General features: G+C 43.7%; 1 protein-coding gene across 1 annotated transcript; it reads left to right on the top strand.

Annotated features, from left to right (window-relative positions):
- Window positions 1–1258: 1258 nt before the first annotated feature.
- Window positions 1259–25313, top strand: FOXA3 (forkhead box A3). The gene is made up of 2 exons (XM_070949389.1): window positions 1259–1737; window positions 23174–25313. The coding sequence occupies exons 1-2, from the start codon at window positions 1666–1668 to the stop codon at window positions 24359–24361; spliced, it is 1260 nt and encodes a 419-aa protein (XP_070805490.1). The 5' UTR covers window positions 1259–1665; the 3' UTR covers window positions 24362–25313.
- The last annotated feature ends 1081 nt before the right edge of the window (window positions 25314–26394 follow it).

The raw sequence follows: 26394 nt of genomic DNA, 5'->3' as shown, positions 1-26394 counted from the left end.
GACTTATGTGGTAGAAGGAGTCAGTGGAAGGAGTCCAGGAAAGCCCAAAATAAGAAGAATGGCACCAGCTTTTGTGACTAACACAGTTTATTAAAAGGCAGCAGTTTTCATGAGCTGCAGCTCACTGTGAAGTTGTGTCATGACACACATCAGTAAGGGAAAAGGGTTTGACCTATGGTAATAGCCAATCTTTCCTTTTTGACCCCTTCCTGGGGATGCCTCTATATTGAGCCTCTTGCAGTAGAGGAAGTCCTCGACTTAACAACCACAATTGAGCCCCAAATTTCCTTTGCTAAGCAAGACAGTTGTTAAGTGAGATTTGCTCCATTTTACGACCTTTCTTGCCACAGTTACTAAGTGGATCACTGCAGAAATTAGGAACATGATTGTCAAGTGAATCTGGCTTCCATGTTGACTTGTCAGAAGGTGGCAAAACAGGATCACATGCCCCCAGCCAGGACACTGCAGTCATCATAAATAGGAACCAGTTGACGTGTCCAAATTTTAAATAAGAAATTATGGAGATACTGCAATGGTCTTAAATGTGAAAAATGATCATAAATCATGTTTTCAGTGCCATTGTAACTTCAAACAGACATGAAATGAATGGTAGTAAATTCAGTCTCTTCTTAAAAACTTCCAGTGTTGGAACATCCAGAACTTCTGGAGGCAAACCATTCCACTGGTTAATTGTTCTCCCTGTCAGGAAATTTCTCCATGGTTCCAGGCTGGATCTCTCCTTGACTAGTTTCCATCCGTTACTTCTGCTTTGGGGAATAGGTGGATCCCTCTTCTTTGTGGCAGCCCCTCAAATATTGGAAAGCTGCTGTCAGGTCACCACTAATCCTCCTCTTCCTTAGACCAGACATAGCCAATATGTCCCTGCTTGGTGTGAAATAGAAATCACAGTATGTACAATGTGAAATAAATTCAATACACCTGTAGGCTGCAATATTTTTGTCATTACCAAGCTGTCTAGTGGCCTGATGCAAAACAGTAGCCAGATGTTCCCCTTAAAAGAGGTTACCACTCCTTAAAGTTCAACCAAGTCCTGGTTGTGATGTCATTTAGCCATCCACTTTCTTGCAACGGTGTCCCTTCCACCAGGTGGCAGAGGGACCTGGTTTCCCTCGCTTGCCAATGCCAGATAACTAGATGGTAATTTTTTAACTGTCAGCAGGAGGAGTTGGGATAAAGAGGTAGCTTTATAAAGACTCGGACCTGTCCAGGTGACAGCCCTTCAGACACTGGGAGACGACCTCAGGACAACTAGCAGTCCAGGTTTCGACCAACACAAAGAGCTTGCACATCCCAAAGGCAGCCCCCTGCAAGTCCTCCTGGGCCTTGGGTCCCAAAACTGGATGGATTGTCCTATAATCATGGAAACCTGTTGACTTCTCTGACTTCTGGGCATCTTGAGCATTTGGCTCCCAAAGTGCCACTGCACACTTTGGAAAAAGGGGAAGGCAGGCCATTCCGAGATCAATCTTCTTTTCTTTCGGTCTGTGGGTTTAGGCTGAGTTTCCAAACGAACGCATTTGGGGGAAGAAGAAGCATTAAAATAAAGCATTAAAACTTCCCTAAGAAACCAATTGGAGGATTTCCCACTCTCCTTGAAATTTTAAACACGGACAAGCCATTATTTTTCCTCTCCGGGATTTTGGAATGCTGGGCTCGGTCAAAATGGAATCGCACGACATCTCCGAGTGGACCTCGTACTACAACGAACCCACAGAGGTACGTGGAGTGGAAAGTGGGGTTTTTTTAAACAAGAAGTCGTATTCAAGGAATCTGGGTGGTTTTGGGGAAAGAAGAGTTCTGGGCTTCTTTCATGGTTAGGATGTGTGCGTAGAAAATAATGGTGGGGTCCTGAGATGGGATTGCACAGAAAAAGTAGGAAAACTTACAAAATATTATGAATAGCAAGATGGTCTCTTTTGCCCAGGGGAGAAAACTAAACTAAACTAAACTAAACTAAACTAAACTAAACTAAACTAAACTAAACTAAACTAAACTAAACTAAACTAAACTAAACTAAACTAAACACTTTAAATTAAGATATAAGCTAAAATAAAATAGACTGATCGCATAAGCTGGTTGAGTTTTGCATTTTGATCATTATTATTTCATTTGGTGTAACAGAATTTTGCTAACAAAATTACAAATTTTGTAATTTTGAAAAAGTTACAATTCAGAGCACAGTTCAATGACATTTAACAAGAGAGGAATAGACTCTCTTTTTAATGGAGCTAAGATCCATTAATCCTAAAAAGTCCTTGTTCCAAAAGTGATTAGGCATCTGCAGAAAATTCAGAATCAAATCATTTTTCATTATTTATAAACTACCCAGGTCTGGAAATTCCAATCAGCTCCCACAAATGAAAGAAGTTGCTTATAATTTTATCTAATGATCTTAAAAAAAAATATTTCTTCGGCACTGCGCCCAATAAACGTTCTTAAAATAAACCAGTAACTTTGTAAATAAAGAAGAACTCAGGCCACCTTGATAATTTGCATTCTGATAAATTCTCTCAATCGGGTCTCTTGCAAAACGGCTTCCAGATTTCCCTCAAACCCTGACATAATTGTTGGATTACAGTTCCCATCACTTCAAACCAACTTGGTGACCGATTGGTACCAGCACCGCTTTATTTTGAATCCTCATCAACTCCGTCATATTTATCTAAGGGAATAAAACCCAATTACTTTTCCATAGTGGCCATTTTTGTTACAATTAACGAGAACTTCTTAATAAGCCGAGCAGATTGTTTAATAAAATGAAAGCTGCACTTATAAAAACTTACAAGGGACATCCTGCCTGCCCTTTTTCTTGCCCTTATTTTAATTATTTTTTAATTTTATTAAATAAGCAAATGTAATCAGCCTTGTAAGGGACCAATTTTGAAGGGTTCAGTTTACAGCTACCTACTTATGAGAGTTTGAAATGCCAATTTCCAAAACAGCTCCATAAACTGGCATTGTGGAGGAAAGGGAATTTGCTGGCAAGAGGGTTGATGGTGGATTGATTGTCACCCTGTCTGATCTTGATTTGGGTTGATTTCATACACACCCTTTCGGGAAACCATCTTGGCTGTTTCTACAATGTTTCCATGCTGCCCGTGTTCAGCTACTAGTCCAACTACCATCTGCACACGTTTGCCACCTGAAGAATGTGCTTTTGTACCAGGGATGCCCGTCTCGCCAGAAATTTCTAATTCTGTTCCTTGCAGTTCTCAGCCATCAACTCTCTCCAAATTCATCCATTCTGATCTTAATCTCTTCTGCAACTAAGTAAGTCAACAGAAGTTTCTGAAAAGATTAAGGCAGCAGTTGAAATCTACACGCATTTACCTGTGGGTAGCACCCTGCTGATCACAGTGGAAGTAAATGCAGATTAAAGCTCAGTCTTTCCCTGCTCCTCAATAACTCAAAGATGAGACAGAAATTCCAGGCTGGCAAAAGGAAATCTTTCCTCTGTTGTAAACTTTCCAACGCTGAATTTCAGCGGATCTTCACTGTTGGATCGGTCGGTTGCAAAGAGATTCTTAAATTTCCTTTGCAGGCATGGAATTCTAAGCAACCCGAACAAATTTATTTTCACTAGGAAATCACTTTCTGGCAGCAGAAAGGATTTGATGGTCAGAAATGTTGGGAGAACACTTTTTCAGATACCACCTCATATTTTTAACCAATCTCTGCAAATAAGGGATCCTTAACAACACCAGAAGAGTCAGAGGTGGCACACCATGGATAAATAGGACTTGATCCCTTCCTTAATTAATGGGAAAAAAACTTTTTTAAAAATGTTTAAATTCTGTATCCTCAATATAGTTAACCCAAATGTAATGGAAGTGATAATAATAATAATAGTAAGTACCAATAAAAGAGAATATTTGTAGCTCAGGGTTGAAATGAGGGGTCCTTGGTGCTCTCTGAGCTTGCTTTTTTTCTTGCAGACATTTCATGACCAAACTAGGTAACATCATCAATGCTAGAAGAGAGAGAGGGGAGTTAGCCTAGCAGTGATGATGTTGGCTATTTTGGATAATGAAACGTCTGCAAGAAAAGAAGCAAGCTCAGAGAGCACCAAGGACCCCTCATTTCAACCCTGAGCTACAAATATTCTCCTTTATTGGTACTTACTATTATTACGACGCCCCATAATAGGAAGTATTACCATAGTATACTTTTTATATTGAAATAATACACTTTTCTAAAATGAAAAGAAATTACCAACCTCACAAACAAAAGCCTGCTCATAGATCAGCACACTTAAATCAGCCTGATTATTAGGCTGGGAATGGGAAGACCCAGCAATGCTAAAGAAACATGGGTAAAACCTTGCCAACCTTGCAGTCAACTGAACGTGTGAATGCGCCTTGTTTGAGCTGACACGTTCTCAAACCTCAAAAGATTGGTTTGAGGTAGGTCACGTCAACTGACTTGTCCACCTGCAGATTATTGTTTGGAGTTCAATAAGTACTGCAAAGGGATGGGTCCATGTGAATCCGCAGAAACCACCAGTTATGCAGGAAGACAGATTTTGGCCTCATTTGCAACGGTGGTCTGGATCTGGATTCCTTGACTGACTTACTAGATGTAGAAGGTCATTCAGCCCCTAAACACGTAGCCCACTGAACCACCCGTGATTTCAGCCGCTAGAAAACAGAACTATTTTCTGCCAATGGAAAGAGGAATCACCCAAACCGAGAACAGCCCTCAAAGCATTCCCCACCAATGGGCTCAAACCACGGTTTGTTTCCTATGCTTTGCTGAACAAACCATACTTGAAGATAATTGTAAAGAAGGTTGGATGAGTTAGTACAGGTAGCCCTCAACTTACAACCATTTGTTCAGCGACAGTTCAAAGTTACAACAGCATTGAAAAAAATGACTTATAAGCATTTTTCACACTTATGACTGTGGCAGCATCCCCATGGTCATGTAATCAAAATTCAGATGCTTGGTAACTGTCTCGTATTTATGATGGCTGCAGACACTGGGGGTCACGTGATCCCCTTTTGCGACCTTCTGACAAGCAAGCAAAGTCAATGGGGAAGCCAGATGCACTTAATAACTGTGTTCCTAGCTTAACAAACGCAGCCATTCCCTTAACAGCTAAGGCAAAAGAGATAGTAAAATGGGGCAAAATTCACTTAACAACTGTCTCATTTAGCAATAGAAAGTTTGGGCTCAGTTGTGGTCTTAGGTTGAGGACTCTCTGCAGATTAAAGGTCAAACCAACCAATTATAGGACTCTCAGTTATACGCAGGTCCAGCCACTGAGTTGCAGGATGTCTCCCTCCCTCCCCCATGCTACATCATGGTTTGAACCATGTTTGTTGCAAATTTCACCGCCCTATGCCCAAAACAGCTGAAACATGTAATGACGTTTTTTAAAACATGTTTTTTATGTTGTTGCTGTGAACCGCCCAGGGTTTTGGCATATAAGACGGACTGTCGTATCAGTTGCCTGAGTCAATAATTTGCTTAATGTGCAATGTGAACTGCAGGCTTGTTTCTTGGTCTAGGCAACAAAAGATCAGTGGGGGGGCTTGAGAGAAAAATAACTTTCTATCACAGTGGGCTATCATTCCCCAAAGACCAAGAAATGGGCCCATGGAGGAATTGGTGGTCTTGGATTTTGCAGGATGTTAATCTGGACTGCTTTGCTAACGATCACTTAGAATATCAGAATTACAGAACAACAGAGTTGGAAGGGGCCTTGGAGATCTTCTAGTCCAACTCTCTGCTCCAGTTGAAGATCCTATATCATTTCAGACAAATGATTGTCCAATCTCTTCTTAAAAACCTCCAGTGATGGAGCACCCACAACTTCTGGAGGCAGGACGTTTCAGTGTCTTTGGAGGTCTCCAGATTTGGAAAGATACCCCAAACACTTATGGGACTCAAAGGCTGCTTGTCAAGAGGTCCAAAATTATCTTATCTTTCCATTCTTTTCTGCTAAACCAGAGGCCACTTTAAGACTTATGGACTTCAACTACATGCCTGACTGAGGAATTCTGGGAGTTGAAGTCCACAAGTCTTAAAGTGGCCAAGTCTGGAGACCCCTGTGCTGAATCATCTTCTGTTTTCTTTCTTTCTTTTTTTAACCACCAGGGAGGCTGCAGGCTTAGCATCAAGCATTATCCCCATATATATATATATATTTTCTGTTCCCATCCTTCATTTTATTTCTTTTGCCTATTGGAAGGGAGATCTTGGATGCCCTTCCTTAGAAGCTAGGGATTGCCCAATCTGCATTCAGGGGTCGTGTCAGTAGTTGGCTTCTGGAGGCACACAAAACCAAGGAGGAGATCACTTCCACTGCAGGTATCTCGATAGCTTTCCAGAGCCATCCAAGCTTGGCAGCCTTTAACCCGAGAGAGTTTATTTATTTCCCTCTGAGAAATGTACAAGGGACCACAAAGCCCATAAGGCATCATAAGTCATCTGGAAATTTCAGCAGGTCCACCCACCCCTGCCGTTCTTTTCACTCCATCCTTATTTATTAATAACAAATGTGGTTCTCCAAGTGGACCACTCGCCCACAATGAGGAAGGGGCCCAGGAGCAGGAGGGAAACCATGACCTTGTGAAGATTGTGGTGGATAGGGAGCCCCAAAGAGAGCAATCAATCGATTGTACTTTGGGGAGGAGAAAAGGGTCAGGAATGGAATAAACTGGAAAAGAGAATCGGTGGCTGTTCCAAACAGCAGCAACCATCTTGAGTTCTCTTGTTGTTATATTAATATTCTTTTATTTATGGATATTCTAGTAATATTCTAGTTGATGATAATCACAATAATAACTCAATAGGTGGACAAAAAACCCAACTCCAGTTTAAACATCTGGCTAACTGTATGATGAAACACAATTATCATAATAAAAAGTGGTCTTACGTGAATCAATTGCATTTATTGACAAAACACCCACGTACATATGTGTGTGTATATACATATACTGTATATAACTAGATATATATACCTATATGCCTATATACCTACATTTATATACTACATAAAAATCAACAGGGACTTGGCGTTGCAAACTCTCAGAATTGGGTAGCTATAAACTGAGCCCAGAGGCCTTCGAAATCATGCAATACAAGGCTAATTATATTTGTTTATTTAACACACACACACACACTTAGGTATTATTCCTTTTCTTCTTTCGTTTATTTTTTTCTTCTTCCCATTTGAACAAGCAAAGGAGGAAGAAAACAGATTCAGCCTAAAAGATGGGCTGCTCCTGCCCTGCTTCCCAGCAGCTTGCCCGTAAAGAATGGCCATATTTTACTGGACGCCCTACAATGTCCACCTTGTTGGAAGATGCTAAAGTCTTCCTTGATTCATTTCCTCCTTCAGGTCGCTGGTTTGGGGAAGGTGGTGTTTTCCCCCACGCGCACCAAACAAACTCCAGCTCCACCCCATCCCACTGCAGGCAGGGCTGGCCATGCCGTGAATATCCCTTTGTCCAGGGAGTCCATGCAAAGAAGGGACCCCGTGTGTAGCCGGAAGAGGAACTGGGGCCGAAGGAGGGAGAGAAACGGCATGGGGTCAATTGCTTCATCAGATTTCTTTTAATTTGGCCGTTGAGATAAAATAACCCAGGTTGCGACACTTCAGGCCAGGGTGCCGTTGCTCAATGACAGTCACCCGTGATCTGGGTAATCTAATTCAAGTTGGCCGAACTGGAAAAGTTTCCTCCGTGCCAAAGCTGCCCGCTTCGATATAAATAAACACGAAGGGGAAAATCAGACCGTAGGCTGACCAAGGAGGATTTAGCTGGCTTCTCTTTTAGCGAACTATTTAGAGTTCTCAGCAAAAGTCCCATTCCGCACCCTCCTTCCCCAGCTTTTCATCACAACCCGTATTTTTATTGAATGTAAATATATCTTCTTTATGGCTTTATTGCTTCGATTTAGCCGCCCTGAGTCTCCTCGTGGTAAGATGAGCTATACACAAATTTAATAAATAAAATGAAATGAAACAAATAAATCAGACTTAAGTAGAGGCACACGAAAGAAGATGTGAAAAAGGAAACAGACTTAATGGAGGAAGTCCTTGACCTGTGGCCACAGTGGAGCCCAAAATTTCCATTGCTAAGCAAGACGGTTGCTAAATAACTTTTGCTCCCATTTCCTGACTTTTCTCACCACAGTTATTAAGCGAATCACTGCCGTTTTTAAGTGAGTAACACGGTTGTTAAGTGAATCTGGCTTCCCTATTGACTTTGCTTGTCAGAAGGTCGCAAAAATGGATTACATGATCCTGGGACACTGTGACCGTCATAAATATGAATCAGTTGGCAAGCATCTGAATTTTGATCATGTGACCACAGGGGATACTGCAATGATCACGGGAAAAACGGTCGTAAATTATTTTTTTCAGTGCCATTCCTGTAACTAACGGTCACTAAACGAATGGTTGTAAGTCAAGGACTACCTGCATTGTCAGATTGTGTGAAGTAGGAGCATTTCACCACAGTAGCTGCCACTCAGATTAAACATCCACCTCCTTAACTTTCAGCACCACTCTTAGAATTACAATCCTGCTCCACCAAAACCCATCGTAGGCTGCCATTTCTGCCTTGCATGAGCTTCATTTATGGGAGAAACCAATTAAAACTTGCAGTCCTACAAAAATCAGTTTAAAACCGAGCTTGGGCTAAAGGTGCTCACTTTACGTGGTGGGAAAAAGAGGCTGTTGTGGTTCATATCATCTCCCTTGCAGATGAATATATGTTTATTATCTTGCAGAAGATTTTACGACTGGGGCTTTTTCTGTAAACCGCTGGAAAGATTTGGATTAATCAGTAACTTTGGCGCTTTGGTGTAACTCTGAATTCACAACAGCTTCGTTCTCGTTGCTGAGGCTCCTTTGTAGAAAATGTTAAGTTTGTAGCTATGAAATTCACTGACCTAGGAGAGTGGGAACATTTTACAGAGCTGGGAATAAATAGCACAAAGGCACACATTACTTGGCTTTCCATTTCATTAATATTATGCTTCTATGATGGGTTTAATTACTTCCCCTTTCCATCCCATTAAAAAACTGATTGTGGTAGTGAAGTGCTGGATTGGCACTGGGGAAAATCAGATTGATGCCCCGTCCCCTAAAACTCTGGACCAGTTGTTCTCTCTCAGCTCAAACTATCATATGAGGTTCCTGTTTCAGTTATAAAATTGGGGAGCAAAGGTTATAAATCCAATAAACAGGAGGATAAATAAAACGTTCCATAGAGCCTCTGGAAATGATGGGTGCTTCAACACTGGAGGTTTTTAAGAAGAGACTGGACAGCCATTTGTCTGAAACAGTATAGGATCCCCTGCTTGAGCAGGGGGTTGGATTTAGAAGATTGCCTCATTTTACAACCTGCCTTGCCATAGTTGTTAAGTGAATCTGACTTCCCCATTGACTTTGCTTGTCAGAAGGTCACAAAAGGGGGATCCCATGACCCCAAGACCCTGCAATTGACATCAATATCAATTGAGGACCCAGATTGTGGGGGCAATAAGCCAACTTTGTATAGAACAACATCGCTTGGGGCCCCCGAAAGCCCTAATAAGCAGGGATATACAAAAAAAGTATGCAGGCTATTGCTATAATGCATTGTAAGCCGCCCTGAGTCTACGGAGAAGGGCGGCATATAAATTGGAGTAATAAATAAATAAATAAATTGCCAAGCGTCTGCATTTTGATCACATGACCGTGGGCATGCTGCAACGGTCATAAGTGTGAAAAACGGTCATAAATCATTTTTTTTGTGCTGTTGTAACTCCAAACAGTCATTAAATGAACTGTTGTTGAGGGTACTATCTGTATTATCTGAACTGTTTAAATTTTTTAGAGATGCAAAGGCTCTGCTCCAAACCAAAGAATTGTCACTTGAAGAACCTCAAGGAGGATTGAGAGCCGCCAAACTGAAGGCCGTATTATTTTGCCCCAAACCTCAGGATGGGCAGCTATTATTGCTCAGGAGAGAAATTGCTCATTGTATGTATACTTCATGATCCCAGGATAAGAATGACCACCTCCCCACCGAAGGCAGAGCCCGCCTGAGCTTACGTGCAAACACACCTGCACAATAAAAAGAGTGTGTGGCCCACACCCAAGGTGACGAAGCCTTACGGACGTGAACTGCACACAGCCTTAGATAGGAGGCGAAGGGGCGGACCAGGAAAATGCCCGGAGTCTTAACAAAGGTTATTTCAGAAATGGACCCAAAAGAGGCCCCTTGAAAATGTATTACAGGGAGTCCTCGATTTACAACAGTTCATTTAGTGACAGGTTCAAAGTGAAAAAAGTGACTTAGGACCGTTTTGTCCACACTTATGACCGATGCAGTGTCCCTGTGATCCCGTGATCCAAATTCAGAGGCTTGGTAACTGGTTCATATTTATGACCATTGATCCCCTTGGGCGACCTTCTGACAAGCAAAGTCAACGGGGAAGCTAAATTAACAATGGCAAGGATTCACTTAACAACCATGGCAAGAAAAGTCGCAAAATGGGACAAAACTCACTTATCAAATGTCTCTCTTAATAACAGAATTTTTGGGCTCAATTGTGGTCGTAAGTTGAGGACTATCTGTAAAGGATTTAAATGTACTCGGAAGATGAGCACGGAATAGAATGGATCTTCTAAAAATTGAGGGTTGGGAAGGTGAAACTAACCAGGTTTCCGTTTATTTGGGAGGTTGCTGGAAATCTCCCCAGAAGTGAGCTTTACAGTTGGCTGGATCTGGGTGTCAGAGCACAACGCTCACATCCCTTCTTTCAAACATATATTTATTGCCTTAATTCCTCACCTGTATGTGCAGCGATCGGGGAGGGGTGTGGGTATTGGGGCAGGCCCCATTCATCATCTGTAAAAGTTGTGCCCGCTGCCACTGTTGACCCAGACGGAAGGCAGGCTATTTCCTTTCCATCTTTCTTTATGTTGTCACCACAACTTTTACTCTTGCCATTTTTGGGGCTTTTACTTCCTGATGTAACTCATAGCAGGAAAAATTTTTGCCTGCCAGGTTAGGACTGGCATAGCAAAAAAAAAAAAAAAATCTGATTTGGCACAAATTCATGAGAGGAAGATAAATTAGTCTCAGATTTGTTCTGAGCCTGGAAGACTATTTCAGTGGTGGAAGACCGGCCAGTGGTCATCTTGTGTCCATGAACTTCCAGCCCTTTGGAAGTTGAGGGATTCCCTGGCATTACGCCCACCAGTGGGTCTTCTGTGGGGCATTCGGGGAGGGAGGTGAGGATTATTGACATATGAAGAATGGTTGCAGGAATTGGAAATGTCTAGTCTAATGAAGAGAAGGACTGGGCTGGCATGATTACAGTCTTCCAATATTTGAGGGGCTGCCACAAAGAAGAGGCTATTTTCCAAAGCACCTGAAGGCAAGATAAGAAACAATGGATGGAAACTAATCAAGGAGAGAAGCAACCTGGAATTAAGGAGAAACTTCCTTATAGTTAGAATAATTAATCAATGGAACAGCTTCCCTCCAGAAATTGTGGGTGTTCCATCACTGGAGGTTTCCAAGAAGAGATTAGACAACCATTTGTCTGAACTGGTATAGGGTCTCCTGCTTGAGCAGGGGGTTGGACTAGAAGACCTCCAAAGTCCCTTCCAACTCTGTTATTCTCCTTATTTAAAACTTACCTCTGGAGATCCGGGCAGGATGACTCATCTGCTCATTGACTCTTGTCAATAAGCAGAAAACAGGAAAGGGATTTTACTTACTGGGCAAACCCCTAAAACTTTCTAAATGCATTTCTGGAATCCTGGTGCCAACTTCAGGAACCCAAATTAAAGGTTCCAAGATTTTGTGAAGAGTGTATTTTTAAACAGTTCCCAAAAATCTGGATCTTAGAACAATCAACATATTATTGAATGCAATTAGATGTATTTAAGGTGGTGGGCTTCAATTGGTGGGCACTTGCAACACACATGAACAGGGGGCTTCAAAGGTATGACTACTGTCTTGACTTTTTTGCCTCTTCCTCTCTCTTTCACAGACACTCCTGTCAGTATTTCTGCATTATCAAAAACTGGGAATAATAATAAATGCAGTGATAATCCCAGCATGCTTTTACTTTGCAAAAAGAAAAAAGCAATCTTTACCAGAACATCCGGAATGTGGAAATAAAAAGAGAGGTTAAGAAAATGACCTTTTTAGAGCCAGACAGATCTGTACTAAATTCTCCAGGTCCTGTTCATTGCAGTGACAGATCTGGACTGATGCCATGCTATTAAGGAGCAGCTCGCCACTTCCAAGAAAAAATGTATGTGTGTGCACGCACACACACATTTTGCAACTTTCTGAACACTTGCTTTAAAATAAGTCACATATCATAGCAGAACTGGGATCTTAGTAAATGAGCTTCTGATTGGGAAGTGTGTGTGCATTTCAGATTATTCATTCATTCATTCGTTGATAATTTTTCTGTATTTTGAAGTATAATTTTTTTTAAGAATACAGTAAAAAACCCCAACCCAATATATTCATTTCAGACATTTGGGTTAATGAAGGGCTGTGTCATTTATTTCCAAAAGACACACAAAAAAGGGAAAAGATTTATGGAAAGGCTCTAGCTTAAGCATTTTTGACTTAGTCAGAATCGTGTTGACATTATTAATGAAATATTTTATAGGTAGACCTCGACTTAAAACCACAATTGAGCCCAAAATTTCCTTTGCTAACCAAGACAGTTGTTAAGTGAGTTTTGCCCTGTGAGTTTTGCCCCGTTTTCTTGCCACAGCTGTTAAGTGACTCACTGCACTAACTTAACATAGTAACCTGGTTGTTAAGTGAATCTGGCCTCCCATTGACTGTGCTTGTCAGAAGTTCGCCAAAAGGGATCACATGACCCCAGGACACTGGAACCGCCATAAATATAAGTCAATTGGCAAGCATCTGAATTTTGATCAGGTGACCATGGGGATGCTGCAATGGTCGTAAGTCTGAAAAATGAGTCATAAGTCACTTTTGTCAGTGCCGTTGTAACTTTCAACGGTCACTAAACAAACTGTTGTAAATCGAGGTCTACCGGTATTAAAGTTCGGTTTATAACATAACATTGGTACTCGCTGGCACTGTTTAATGGCCTTTTGAAATATATTCTATACAGAGTTTTCTTTCTACCATTGTAGTCCCTGGGCCAGATTAAGAAAAAAATCTTAATTTTGAGCACCACGAGAAAGATACAGATAAAACGCTGATTCTAAAGAAAGTCCTATTATTCTGTTTCCGGATGTCTTAACTTGAAACTTTTGATTTAGTGAACCAATTCCGGCTGGCTGGCAGAATCCCACTCCTAGAAAAAAAAGCTGACCAAATTTTTAAATTAGACCTGCTCTTTTGCCTTTGGTGGCAACTTGACTGTGTTGCAAGACAAGAAGCTTTTCTTCAGCAATGCAAGAGAAAAAGAGGTCAGAGGCACAGGAGCAGAGCCCGTTTAAAAATTTGGCCACTTTATGGATATGGTAGATATCCACTTTATGGATATCTTTCTAGAGGGCTCATTATTTTTTTTTTTTAAAAGAATCCTATTGCAAGCTCAGATGGCATTGGCACCAGGAGCAGTTTTGAATACAACCGTCCCATTTTTGCCCCTCCATGCCTCCCCCTCCTGCTTCGTGGACCAATCCATCATCACGCCCAGTGCCCAGACTTTCAAAATTGGTCCAAACATTGCCCGGCAGGAAAATCAACTTAATTTTAGCACCTTCTGTGGTCTTCGTGGAATGGAGCAAACAGAAACCTGCTGAGCAGGATGGACACTCCGTCCGGAGGCCAGAGATGGTGGGGAGGACTGTAAATGAGGGATATATTTTGCCACCCTGCCTGCCTTCCTTCCATCCATCTAATAAATATCCTCTCCTGTTGGTACAATCCTTTGTGTCTAATCAGGGTGGGATTGCAGATAGGCGCAAGCTTAAACTGTGCCACGTTTGTTTCGAAGGCAACTATGCAAATATTTCTCGGGAATTTACTTTGTGTTTTCACCTAGAGGAACACCCATCATTATTTTTGCTAATATAAAGACGGTTTTCTTTTTTTAAAATTCTGATTCTCTGCCAGGTCAGAGAAGTGTGACTGTTATTTATAGCCCAAGACGAATGCACATACTCAGTGCACAGGTAGTTCTCGATTTATGACCACAATTGATCCCAAAATTGTCTTTCCTAAGCAAGTGAGTTTTGCTCCATTTTATGACCTTTCTTGCCACAGTTATTAAGTGAATCACTGCAGTTTTTAAGTTAGTAACAGGGTTGTTAAGGGAATCTGGCTTCCCGGTTGGTGGTGCCTGTCAGAAGGTCTTAAAAGGGCGACCTTCTGACCCTGGGGCACAGCAACTGTCGTAAGTATGAGTCGGTTGCAAAGTGTCCAAATTTTGATCACATGACCACGGGGATGCTGCAACAGTCGTAAGTGTAACAACCGTCATAAGTGCTCTTGTAACTTACAATGGTCACTAAATGAATGGTTGTAAATCGAGGATTACCTGTACTCATTCTAATCTGCAGATCTCAGTGATCGATTTTGGAGTCATGTTTTCGCTTTTATTTTGTCTTGCAACGTTGTGCTTAGGGAACTGATCTAGAGACCTGCAGACATAAGTGTCATTTTGATTGGCACTAACGAAGTAGGTTTCAGATAAAATTAGCTGGAGGCTTTATTCTGAAAATCAAAGCCACAATGATAAAACTAGGGTGCCAGTTCAGACAAAGCTTTGTAGCGTCAGCAAAAACAGCAGCAAAAATGTACTGATTTTCAGCAATAAAAATAATTCAGGTTTACAATGTAGTTTTTAAGCAAGGCGTGAAAGCAGCAGGAAGGGAGGCGGGGCATTGTTTTACACCTATTGAGGGTTCAGCCCTTTGGGGAATATAGAAAGATGTTTGACATTGCCTGGGGTGGCTCTCTGTATAAGGACCAATTTCAATCTAACACAGAAAAGGCAAAATTAAAAGGAACCACTTGTGTGCTAAGATGAGGAAGAATTTGGTAGCACCTTTTCCTACTAATACAATTTAATGCAACGGGTTAGTTGGAGAAGGGCTTCCCAGATGCCTTCTGATGGTTTGATATCATGGACTAACAATCTCTCCTTCTCCGATGCTAAGAAAATCTAAAATGGCCAAGTTAAAAGAGCAAGCTAGAAGGGACAGTGGGAAAACCGAGTGAGGTGGCTTAAGATCTGCGGAGGAACTGTGAGATATTTTGTTACAACACAAAATGTCTCACAGCCCCGCAACTGACCACAACCTTTTTTCCCCCAATACTAGGCTGGCTTCATACAGCGCGCTAATTCCCGTTAACAAAGCCCGATGGCCATGTTTACACGACGGGCTCTCCCAAACAAATAAATCATATCCTGGATCAGCGTTAGAAGCCTGATTGACACCATCTGCTGAAACACAAATCGCCCAGCCCTTTTAATCAAGGCTGGTGCGCAGGTAAAACTGGCATGATTCTTTCTCCTGCTCCAATAACCTTGTGGTGGAACCAGTTTGAATTAGCTGCTTTTGGAGCCAGTTTGGTCTAGTGGTTAAGGCACCAGACTAGAAAGCAGGAGGCTATGAGTTCTAGTCCCGTTTCAGGCATGAAAGCCAGCTGGGTGACTTCTGACCAATCACCAGGAGACAGTGAGTTCTAGTGTCGCCTGACACATGAAAGTGGCTGGGTGACTTTAGGCCAATTCCTCCCTCTCAGCCCAACCCCCCTCACAGGGTTGTTGTTATGGGAAAATAGGAGGAGGGAGGTGTTCACCTCCTTGAGTTATTTGCAAAAAGAATAAAGGCAGGCTACAAACCAACCAGCCAACCTGGGAGCAAGAGAAAGCTGTGGCTTCCCAGCCCCCAACAATATAAGGCAGGGCTTTCCAACCTTGGCAACGTTAAGACTTGTGGACTTCAACTCCCAGAATTCCACAAGTCTTAACGTTGCCATGGTTGGAGAGCCCTGGTGTGGGGGGCAAGCTCCTTCGAGTGGGAGGAAATTTAGGGCAGGCAAGGGCCCTCAGGATTCAAGTTGCCAACCCTTCCTCATTTAGCGTCTTGCTTCAAGCCAGCCTTTCTGGAAGGTGCCAGTAGAGAAGGTCAGGGGATAGTTGGAAGGGAAACCCGGTGCCTCCCATCACCACAAATACGGGACGAAGGTGTGCAAGAGGAAGCCAGCGTTTTGCACGATGTTTGTCCCTGTGTTTTGAACATTGCAGGCTGGCATTCAGAAACTGGATTCCCGGGCAGGAAAACACAATCTGTGGCCTTCGGCTGAATCATTCCGGTACTTCCACTCCCCCCAAATGCGTATCTGCTTTGGAGCCTTCCTAATCCCTGCTCCTTGAGGAGCTTCTGTCTCCCCCCACCAGCTCAGGGTCCAGAATGGTTAACTCATTACCTCCACTTTTTGTGAGCCGAGCTTGGAGAGAAGCTGCAAGAGTTTCATCCCAAGCGGGCTGGTTCTCAAAATAGGAGAGAGCAAGCTAGGGGCGATTCCTGGCCTAGGGTGCAGTTCTCCCGGGAGAGAAGGAGGATCCTGCCCTGAGAACCTTGCACAACAGCCCAGACCCTTGTCTTGGGTTGGTCTTTTGCAAGAAGCAACAACTCTAGTCCTACCAACAGATCTCTTGCAAGCAGTTTCGCCATCCATCCATCCATCCCCTTTGTTTTTACAAATAACTCAAGGCGGTGAACATATCCAACACACCTTCCTCCTCCTATTTGCCCCGCAACAACAACCCTCTGAGGTAGGTTGTGCTGAGAAAGAAAGCAACTGGCTCAAATTCACCCAGATAGCTTTCACGCTAAGGCGGAACAAGAACTCACTGTCTCTTGGTGATTGGCGCAAAGTTTTATTTTCTATGCTGTGTTTTTATTGCTTGTAAGCCGCCTAGAGTCGCGGTGAGTGAATAGGCAGCCATATACAATTCCCAAATAAATAAATAAACAAAACAAAAGTCACCCGACCGGCTTTCATGAGTAGGGTAAAAGTGAAGTCGTGGTCTCCCACTTCCTAGCCTGGTGCCTTGACCACTAGACCACCCTGACTTCAACTGAAACATCTCCTTCAATTGTTCCCAAGGCTAGGACCATACCTGGGCTGGGGATTGGAGGGGAGGGGGTCAGAGGAGGTACGAAAGAAGCCACAGGTTTGTTACAGGCAAGGCCACGCTCAGCTTTCGGATAGGATGCTAGAAGGAGGACAGTTTCCAGAAGGAAGCAAACTTGATTTATTTCTCGTTCTTACCCTTAATTAAATGGTAATTTGATAACCCGCGTTCCGCACACACTGAATCATAACCGTTCTTGCCTGCTTTCACTTTAATCTTTTCAATTTGGCAGCCAGATTTGGAAGGGATGGGGGGGGGCACCTGTGGCCTGGGGGAGGGGTCCGATTTGGCCGGCTAAAGTTTGAGCAAGAGTGACAGAACATGCAGTCAACTCAAACACGGAGGGACAGCACAGACACCGCATTTGCCACGTAGTTCCTCTTTGTACCTCTGATTTTGCTTTTGACCAGAAGCCAGCAAATTGGAGTATGGAGGTTGGGATAGGTTGGCTCAGCTCAATCTGGTGCCCTGAATTCTGGGAACTGCAGTTATCAGGGCAAGTACAGAGTACCTGGTTGGGGAAGGGACTTTAATCCATTGCCCTCACCCCACTCCTGGGTGGTAAGGAGAGTCATCCTTCCTCTGGGATGCTTCCCACTCATGCTGAAGACCCCAGTTGAATGGCTATTTTGCTTTTGTATACTTAGCTGATGTTTGTTTGATAAGAAGAGGTTTTACATTTTTTTTTACCCCTGCTGGGATCCTTAGTGTGAGTAAGGGAAGGAAGGAAAGGAAGGAAAGGAAGGAGGGAGGGAGGGAGGGAGGGAGGGAGGGAGGAAGGAAGGAAGGAAGGAAAGAAGGAGGAAGGAAGGAAGGAAGGAAGGAAGGAAGGAAGGAAGGAAGGAAGGAAGGAAGGCCAGAAGGCATGTTTCTTTGGAATTATTGTCACGCGTATCTCATGCAGATTTTGGATTATAAATCAAATAATCTGGAAACCAGCAAAATTAGGGAAAGGAATCATCTAAGAGAAATAGGCTATTTCTAACATGGAACAGACTTTCTGACTCTTTCCTTATATTGCAAAAAGTAACTAAAGGCGGCCCAATGAATCCTAACTTTGGAGGATGGGGATGGGGATGGGGGGTGGGTGGGGGTGGGTTAGTCCTTGGAAGTTTTTAAAAGCCATTCATCGAACCCAGATTAGCCCTAAAGGATCAAGAGTTCTTTAGTTAAGAACTCTTGATCCCCAACTCAAGGTACTCGTACAAACGGATCGTCATTCGCCATCAGTGTTGGTGTTTAAGGAAGGACAAAATGTGTATTTAAAAAACAACAACAGTGGTCTGGAGGACCCAGGGTGCACAATGTCGCAATTGCTTGGGGCTGAAGTTGCGACGGGAATGGGGGTGGGCTCACCTTTTGGGATCACATGCAAGACGTGCTTCTGAGTAAGCCTTCCCAGGCTTGCCCTCTGACTGGGAAATCAAAGTGACTGTCCCAATTCAGTTAATTGACTGTTATCCCAATGGAATGGAGCTTTTTCCTAATCTCTACCCGCAATACTGGATAAGGGGTCAGGATGGAAACTGCAGCCGAGCACATCTGCAGGGCATGAGCCAGAGGTCGGCTGGCTGGATTGATAAAATAACAGAGGTTGAAGATTTGAAAAGATCAGAACAGTCCATCAGAGGAAGGGTTGCCTTCAGAAGTTGTGGGTGCTCCAACACTGGAGGTTTTTAAGAAGCGATTGGACTGCCATTTGGTCCAGGAGGGTATAGGATCTCCTGCTTGAGCAGGGGGTTGGACTAGAAGACCTCCAAGATCCCTTCCAACTCTGTCATTCTGTTAAATTCTGCATCGCTCTCTCCGTCTCTCTCTCAATTGCACCAGGGGGTTGAACTCCAGTTTCCCAACTAAGGGGTGGGCCGCAGCCCTGCTGCTCTCATGTTCTAAAGGTCATCTTGTCCACGTGGGGTGGGTGGGGGAATAAGAGCTCCCTCTGTCCTTTTGGGAGAGAACCAAGCTCAGCAGCACTGATTGCCAGACCCCAGGCAAACAACAGATGCTAACGTCCAAGGCTGCCTACTCAGGGGGAAGGGTGAGGGGTGACGGCCCCGGGCTCACTTGCACAATCCCTGCGTCTGCTGGGCTGTTTGGAGAGGATTTGGGCCTATCTGGAAGATGAGAGCGGCCCTGGAGGAAGCAAATCTTCCCTCCCCAAAACTGCAATTCAAGCTCTTTTATTCCCCCCACCCACCCCGAGATTTGTCAAAACTTAGAGGGAAGAATGCTCACCAAATGCAAATGCGGGGGGAGGAGAAATGAGGGAACCCATGCCCTGTGTGAGCAGAATTGCTTTGCCTTCCCAGAAAACGAAGATTAATTCTTCCAAAGTTTTCCACCTTTTGCCACATCTGGAAAGTTCAACCCACAGCTCTCGATTCCAGATTTAAATTGGACTTGATACACTCTAGAACAGGGGTCTCCAACCTTGGCAACTTTAAGACTTGTGGACTCCCAGAGTTCCTCAGCCAGCAAAGCTGAATTCTGAGAGTTGAAATCCACAAGTCTTAAAGTTGCCAAGGTTGGAGACCCCTGCTCTAGAACATAGAATGAGAGGTGGGAGGGACCTCAGAGGTCTTCCAGTCCAACTCCCGGCTTGAACAGGAGCTACTATTATACCATCCTGGTCAAATGGTTGTCCAGTCTATTTTTGAAAGCCTCCAGTGTTAGAACACCCATAACTTCTGGAGGAGAACCGTTCTACGATGAGTTGTCCTCACTGTCAGGAAATGCCTCCTTAGTTCTAGGTTGCTTCTCTCCTTGATTAGTTTCCATCCGTTGCTTCTGTTGCTTCTTGTCCTGCCTTCAGGGGCTTTGGAGAATAGGTTGGCCTTTTTTTCTCTATGACAGTCCTCAAGTACTGGGAAACATGAGACCCTATTGGCTGTGTAACTGATATCTACAATTCTAATATTTCATATAGCCCGTGAATATTCAATTTGATGAAAAAGCTGGCCGTAGCTCACAGAATTATGCAGAAATGTTTAGACTCCACGAAGAGCATCCAGTCGAACAACTGAGCCAGGATAAGATTCATCCTAATTGTTTTTAGCTCCCTATAAGTGCTGCCTCGCACATATATAATTTATATGGCAAGTTATGTTTGCTGCATCCATTCTGGTGTCAGAAACAATCAAACCCCAAAGTATGCAGCACAGCTGGTTTATTGGTAAATACATGACGGATCTGGGACAAACAGCACACATCACCCTATATTTATAAAGATATACAGGTAATCCTTGAGTTACAACTGTTCATTTAGTGACCATTCAAAGTTACAACGGCACCGAAAAATTGACTTATGACCATTTTTCACACTTACGACTGTTGCAATATCCCCCCAGACATGTGAATAAAATTTGGGTACTTGGCAACTGACTCATATTTATGACGGTTGCAGTGTTCCCGAGTCACGTGATCCCCTTTTGCAACCTTCTGACAAGGCAAGTCAACGGGGAAGCCAGATTCACTTAACAACCATGTGACTAACTTAACAACTGCAGTGATTCACTTAACATGGTGGCAAGAAAGGTTGTAAAATGGGACAAAATTCACTTAACCAATATCTCACTTAGCAACCTACATCAGTAGTCATAAATCGAGGGCTAACTGTCTTTGCTCCTCACCCTTAGAGATTTGACCCCTGGAGCAAGAGATGAGGCATCTTGCATGGGTTTCAAAATGTCCTTGTCAAGGAATCCTCCCAGGACTTGTTCCAAAGGTTGCTGTCCATTTTAGGGGAAAAAGTTCCTACTGGACCTAAGAAACATCTGTCTACTAAATCCCAATCATGTGACGAGGGTCTTCGAGAGTGGCCCTGAAATAGCTCCTTTTAATCTAAGATAAGGAAAGAAGGTTCAAAAGCCATCGGTGATCTCAGAGACAATGGGACCCTGGCCTTGGTGACTCCTAATCTCCTTCCCTTATTCTAAAAAGGATTTAGGAGGTTTGGCCCACCAAACTAAGCTGCAATATGCATCCAAGACAAAGCCAGCCAAATCGGAGTCAACCGAAAGTTCGTTTTTTGCTCCGAGGTGATGAGTTACTGTTTGAGGATCAGACGTCATTTGAGGATGACTCTCCAAAGTGTTCTTTCCTAAGCACAAGGCACAAAATAACAGAATAAGAGTCGGAAGGGACCTTGGAGGTCTTCTAGTCCAACCCCCTACTCAAGCAGGAGACCCTCTACCATTTCAGAGAAATGGCTTTCTAGTCTCTTCTTGAAAACCTCCAGTGATGGAGCTCCCACAACTTCTGGAGGCAAGCTGTTCCACTGGTTAATTGTTCTCACTGTCAGGAAATTTCTTCTTATTTCTATGTTGGTTCTCTTCTTAACGTTTCCAACCATTGCTTTCCTTAGATAACTTTGAGATAGAGATTCTCTTTTTGTTGAATCGCAAGGTCCAGTCTTCACAGTCATCATGGTGTTGCCAATGGTGGTGATGGGAACTATACAGGTAGCCCTTGATGAACGACCACAACTGAACCCAAAATTTCTGCCACCACTTTCTGTATGCCGTATATAGTATTTTTAATTTCAGATATACTCTCTGGGATACTTTTATTGCACAGAATTTGAAATAGCCCAAAGTACTTTGCATACACAAGAGACCCCTGATCACTGTGTGAATAAGAGGACGCTCTGCTGGCTTATGGGACTCTGAGAATCCTGTTCCTTGAGGAGACTGGTGTGCGTGCGTGTGTGTGTGTGTGTGTGTGTGTGTGTGTGTTTGTGTGCCATCATACAGTTTCCAACAAAGTTGGAATACTATGTTGCTACTACAAATCCAAGGGCTAAGAAATGGCTGTGACTTCTGGGTGCTGTAGTTCAAATCATCTGGAAGAGTTTGGCTTGGAGGAAGCTGCTTTGATTTGTGTCTCTAGCCCTGCTTTCTAATATTTCCAACCCTGCTTGGTGTTCATGATTCAGATCCAGGAAATATCCTAACTGTTTTGGGATCTGAACCTGGGTTTTCCCACCCTATGCTCACCTCTTCAGGTGCACTTCCTATCTTCCATAAAGCTCTATGCAAATTCAGTGTTTCCTTTTTGCTATTCTGCTGACGCAGCCAAGGGCCAGCATGACATCAATCTACATTAACTGGTTTCACCTAGCCCTTGGCAGCAACTCTCCATTAATTAAAGAAGACGAATCAGATTGTCAATTAAGTCCCTATCTAATATAAACAACACCGAGTGGGTAGTGGAGTCCGCACTCTTTCAAACATCAGCATCTAAATTCTCTCTTCTGTGGTTTTGAGCCAACAAATACGGGATAGCCAAGATTAGGCTCAAATGGGAAATTGCTAAATTTATGCATTGGTCAATCTGCCTCTATTTATGGCAAAAGATCCCAATTTTTTAATGCTGCAATCGAAGAGCCAAGCATGGCTTTTGAGCAGGGGCTGAAGGCTGCATTTTAAGAAGAATTGGGTAATCCAGAGCCAAAACCGGATGTGATTTTATTCTGCAAGATCCAGTCTGGGTCGGTCACTGGGATCAGTTTAGTCTTCTAAATTTTATTCTGCTTACAGGTAACAAAAATAAAATGTAATCAATGTGGGTTGCATTCCAGGTAGACATTGACTAAATATCTCCTTCGGTCACATTCAAAATTATAGTTTGGTGGCATTTTGGGGAAAAGGGACAGAAAAAAAACTTCTAACGAATGGTAGGTAATGCACCTCATAGAAAAAATGTTGGGCTGATCCATTCAATGAAACAGAGATAACAGTTCTGTAAAAGTCATGAAACTACATTGGGTTAGTCCCTATGAATCATTAGGGCCCTGTCCTTCTAGTTCCCTAGATAAACTGTGCTGTGTCTTCCCTTTCTATTATTCTCTCCTGAGACCAACAAGTCTCAGATGATTGTACTGTTAGCAGCTGACTCTCTGCTTCTATTAGAAGTATCTCGGAAGCAGCAGCATAAATCAATGTTCAACTTGATCCCAACAGTGGGGAAATCACTTATGGATTTTCTGCCTCTTTTGTGACTCTCTCGCAACAGAACTTATCTTCTGACCAAGTCTTTCTTCTCTTTTCCTCAGGTGTTTCCTTCCGTCAGCACAATGGCGTCCAGTTTGGGGCCGATGAACCCCATTAATTCTTATGTGACCCTCAATCCGTTGAGTTCTCCCAATTCCATAAATATGAGTTACCCAAACAGTGGCTTGAGCAGCCCTTCCGTCACGGGACTGACCAATGCCAGCAGCCCCATGGGTCTCCCCACGGTGGCATCTCCGGTCAGCCCAGTGTTGACGCCACTGGGAGCCCAGCCCCCCACTCTCAATTCACTGTCACCCTACCAAAACGTTGGCCAGACCATGGCCCCTCTGGGTTACTCCTCCCCAAACATGAGCAGGCCCAAGGAGATCAATAAGTCCTACCGGCGCACGCTGACCCATGCCAAGCCGCCCTACTCATACATCTCCCTCATAACCATGGCCATTCAGCAGGCCCCCAGCAAAATGCTGACCCTCAATGAGATCTACCAATGGATCATGGATCTCTTCCCCTACTATCGTGAGAACCAGCAACGTTGGCAGAACTCAATCCGCCATTCGCTGTCCTTCAACGACTGCTTTGTCAAGGTGGCCCGTTCACCAGACAAGCCAGGCAAGGGGTCCTACTGGGCCCTCCACCCCAATTCGGGTAACATGTTTGAAAATGGCTGCTACCTGAGACGCCAGAAGCGTTTCAAAATCGAGGACAAGGCTAAGAAGACCAACTCCAAGGCTTCCCACGCTCGAGAGCAAGCCTCAAAGGTTTCTGAAGGCCTTCAGGAAGGTCAGAGTCCCAACCCTGGTTCAGAAGGAGCCGAGTCTGGCCATTCAGACACCTCCCATGGTTCTGAGGAGCAAAGAAGTTTGGTTCAACTTGATTGTTCAGGCGCTCAGGGCTCCTCCCCGGCGTCTGAGGCCTCCCCAGCTCCCATCTCCCAATCTATGACTAGTCACTACTTTGCCAACTCCATTACCAACCTGGATCTTCCGAACGATCTCAAAATGGACCCTCAGTTCAACTTCAATCATCCTTTTTCCATCACCAACTTGATGTCCACCGAGCAAAGCCATAAGATTGACCTGAAATCCTATGAGCAGGCTATGGCGTATAGCGGCTACAACTCCCCACACTCAGTGGAAAATAAACATACCTATGAGAGCTCCACCTCGCTCGGCGAGACCGGTTCCTACTACCAGAGCCTCTACAGCCGTTCGTTGCTCAATGCCTCGTAAGGCTGCTGCCCTACCACCAAATCAAAAGGAAGGACACCGGACGGATCAGAGAAACTCGGCCAAAATCACCAGGAAGACCATCCACGAGATGTTCCCTCCCATCACCAGCCAGCTACAATATGGGTAGAGGAAAGGAGCGTACCGTGAGGCCTGGTCTACCTGATTCGGATGAACTTTCCAAATCTCATCATGGTCAACAATACCTTCTGCTTCAACAGACTCTTGTGCCCAAAGTAACAGGGAGCAGGGAACAGCCAGAAGAAAGAAAAAAAAAAACCCAGCTCCATGCTTTGCTGCTATCAAGGGCAGACTGGTTAAGACCAGTGGTGGATCCCTGTCCACGTTGACATGGAGGTCATTGGTCAGCATGGATTCCCCAAGGGCAAAACCTCACCATCTCAGATTGAGGGGCCTCACTCGGAATGTTTCAGTTCTTAGCTATGTTTTATCTCTCCAGGAATGGAGTTATGGCGAATGTCCACATGTAAACGAAGAGGGAAGAGGTTGTGCTGCAGCCTAGGACTTTGCTGTCTCAATGAAAATGTTACAGTCAATGATTGAAATTTCGTCTCGGGATACTCAAACCTGTTTAGGTCAGAATCAAGCTTGGTGAGGACTTCCATTGTTACACGTAGAGAAAGAGGTTTGGTTACACCAAAGACGATTATGCCACAGCCTAAAGTGGAACAGGGAATATAATTCAAATATATATATTTTTTTGTAATGGCTTTATATTTAAATACATGTGCTTTCTGTTGGGAAAAGGGTAAGAGTTGATTTAATATATCGTGCTTTAGAGACAGCTCAGGGCGGTGTCTTGGTTTCAATTCTGTGTCTTTCGCTTTTGCTTTTCGGGATGATTAGAACAACAACAACAAAAAGTTCATCTGAAACATTTATAAATCTGCCCTGGGGATATAATGACTCTTAACCCCTAGTGAGACCTTACAAATAGTTGGATTATTATTGATAATAAACAAATCACTGTTAACATCTTTTTTCCAAGTCAACCATGCCTCAGAAAGCAACTGAAATCTTGCTTTCCCTTTCCAAGAAACCTCTGACCTATCATCCAAATCAAAGAAATGATTTTAAGGGAAAAGTATAATCCAGAAAAAAAACAGATAACCAATATCTATGAAATTTTCTTAACTTCTGTTTCGATTGCAGTGTTTACAGCAATGTTTCTCAACCTTGGCAACTTGAAGATCGGTGAACTTCAATTCCCAGAAGTCCACCCATCTTCAAATTGCCAAGGCTGAGAAACACTCGTCTACGGTATTGATATCCTGACCAACAAAGCATGATTTACATATATATGCACGCACAGACATGGCACCCATGGTATGGTGGCTGGGGAATTCTGGGATTTGAAATCCACAAGTCTTAAAGTTGCCAAGTTTGGAGATCCCTATGTTAGCTGCCACAACCTGTAAGAGAAGGCAATGGTGCTGTGTTCAGATTACTTGGACACACACACATCAACATTTCAGGGAGAAAGACCTTTCTCCCTGACATGCTAGCTTTCTACTGAAAGTGGGCTAATTGCTCATTTCTCAACACCAATGGCTAGGGCATTCTGGGAGTTGAAGTCCACAAGTCTTAAAAGTTGCTAAGGTTTGATATCCCTGGAAAAGACTTTGAAGAGCAACTGGAGAGGGGTGCAAAGGACTCCCACTCCTACTAATTTCAACTCCCATCCGGTTCCCGAAGACCCCCTTCCAGAAGGCCCAGGCCGTGGCTCCAACAGTTACCTTTTACTGCCACCCACGCAGGGCAGTCTGTGACCCATGGTTGTTTACTCCTCAAACACAATGCCCATCTCTTGGAGGGGGGGCACCCAGGGCCTCGGATCCCACCTCCACCGGCTGCCCTTGCAGAGCAGATTAATCACTAACTTGCTGGGGCACCGACACCTGAGCAATGGGGTCAGGGGAGAGCCACGTGGCCAAGCACAGCACACTTGGGGCACTTCCCAAAAGCACATCCTGAGTTTGTGCATCGTCGTCCCAGGTGGGGTTCCTTGCTCTTCC

The sequence above is a fragment of the Pituophis catenifer genome, unplaced genomic scaffold, assembly GCF_029215685.1.
Source record: "Pituophis catenifer annectens isolate HBS135680 unplaced genomic scaffold, rPitCat1.0.hap2 SCAF_9, whole genome shotgun sequence".
Lineage (NCBI taxonomy): Eukaryota > Metazoa > Chordata > Lepidosauria > Squamata > Colubridae > Pituophis > Pituophis catenifer.
This window is presented reverse-complemented; position numbering and strand designations above follow the sequence as displayed.

What these genes read in the sequence shown, in the direction of transcription:
- FOXA3 (XM_070949389.1), top strand. Translation starts at nt 1,666, where the DNA reads ATGCTGGGCTCGGTCAAAATGGAATCGCACGACATCTCCGAGTGGACC. An exon ending in ACTACAACGAACCCACAGAG is followed by an intron (nt 1,738 to 23,173) that starts GTACGTGGAGTG and finishes TCTTTTCCTCAG; the next exon opens with GTGTTTCCTTCCGTCAGCAC.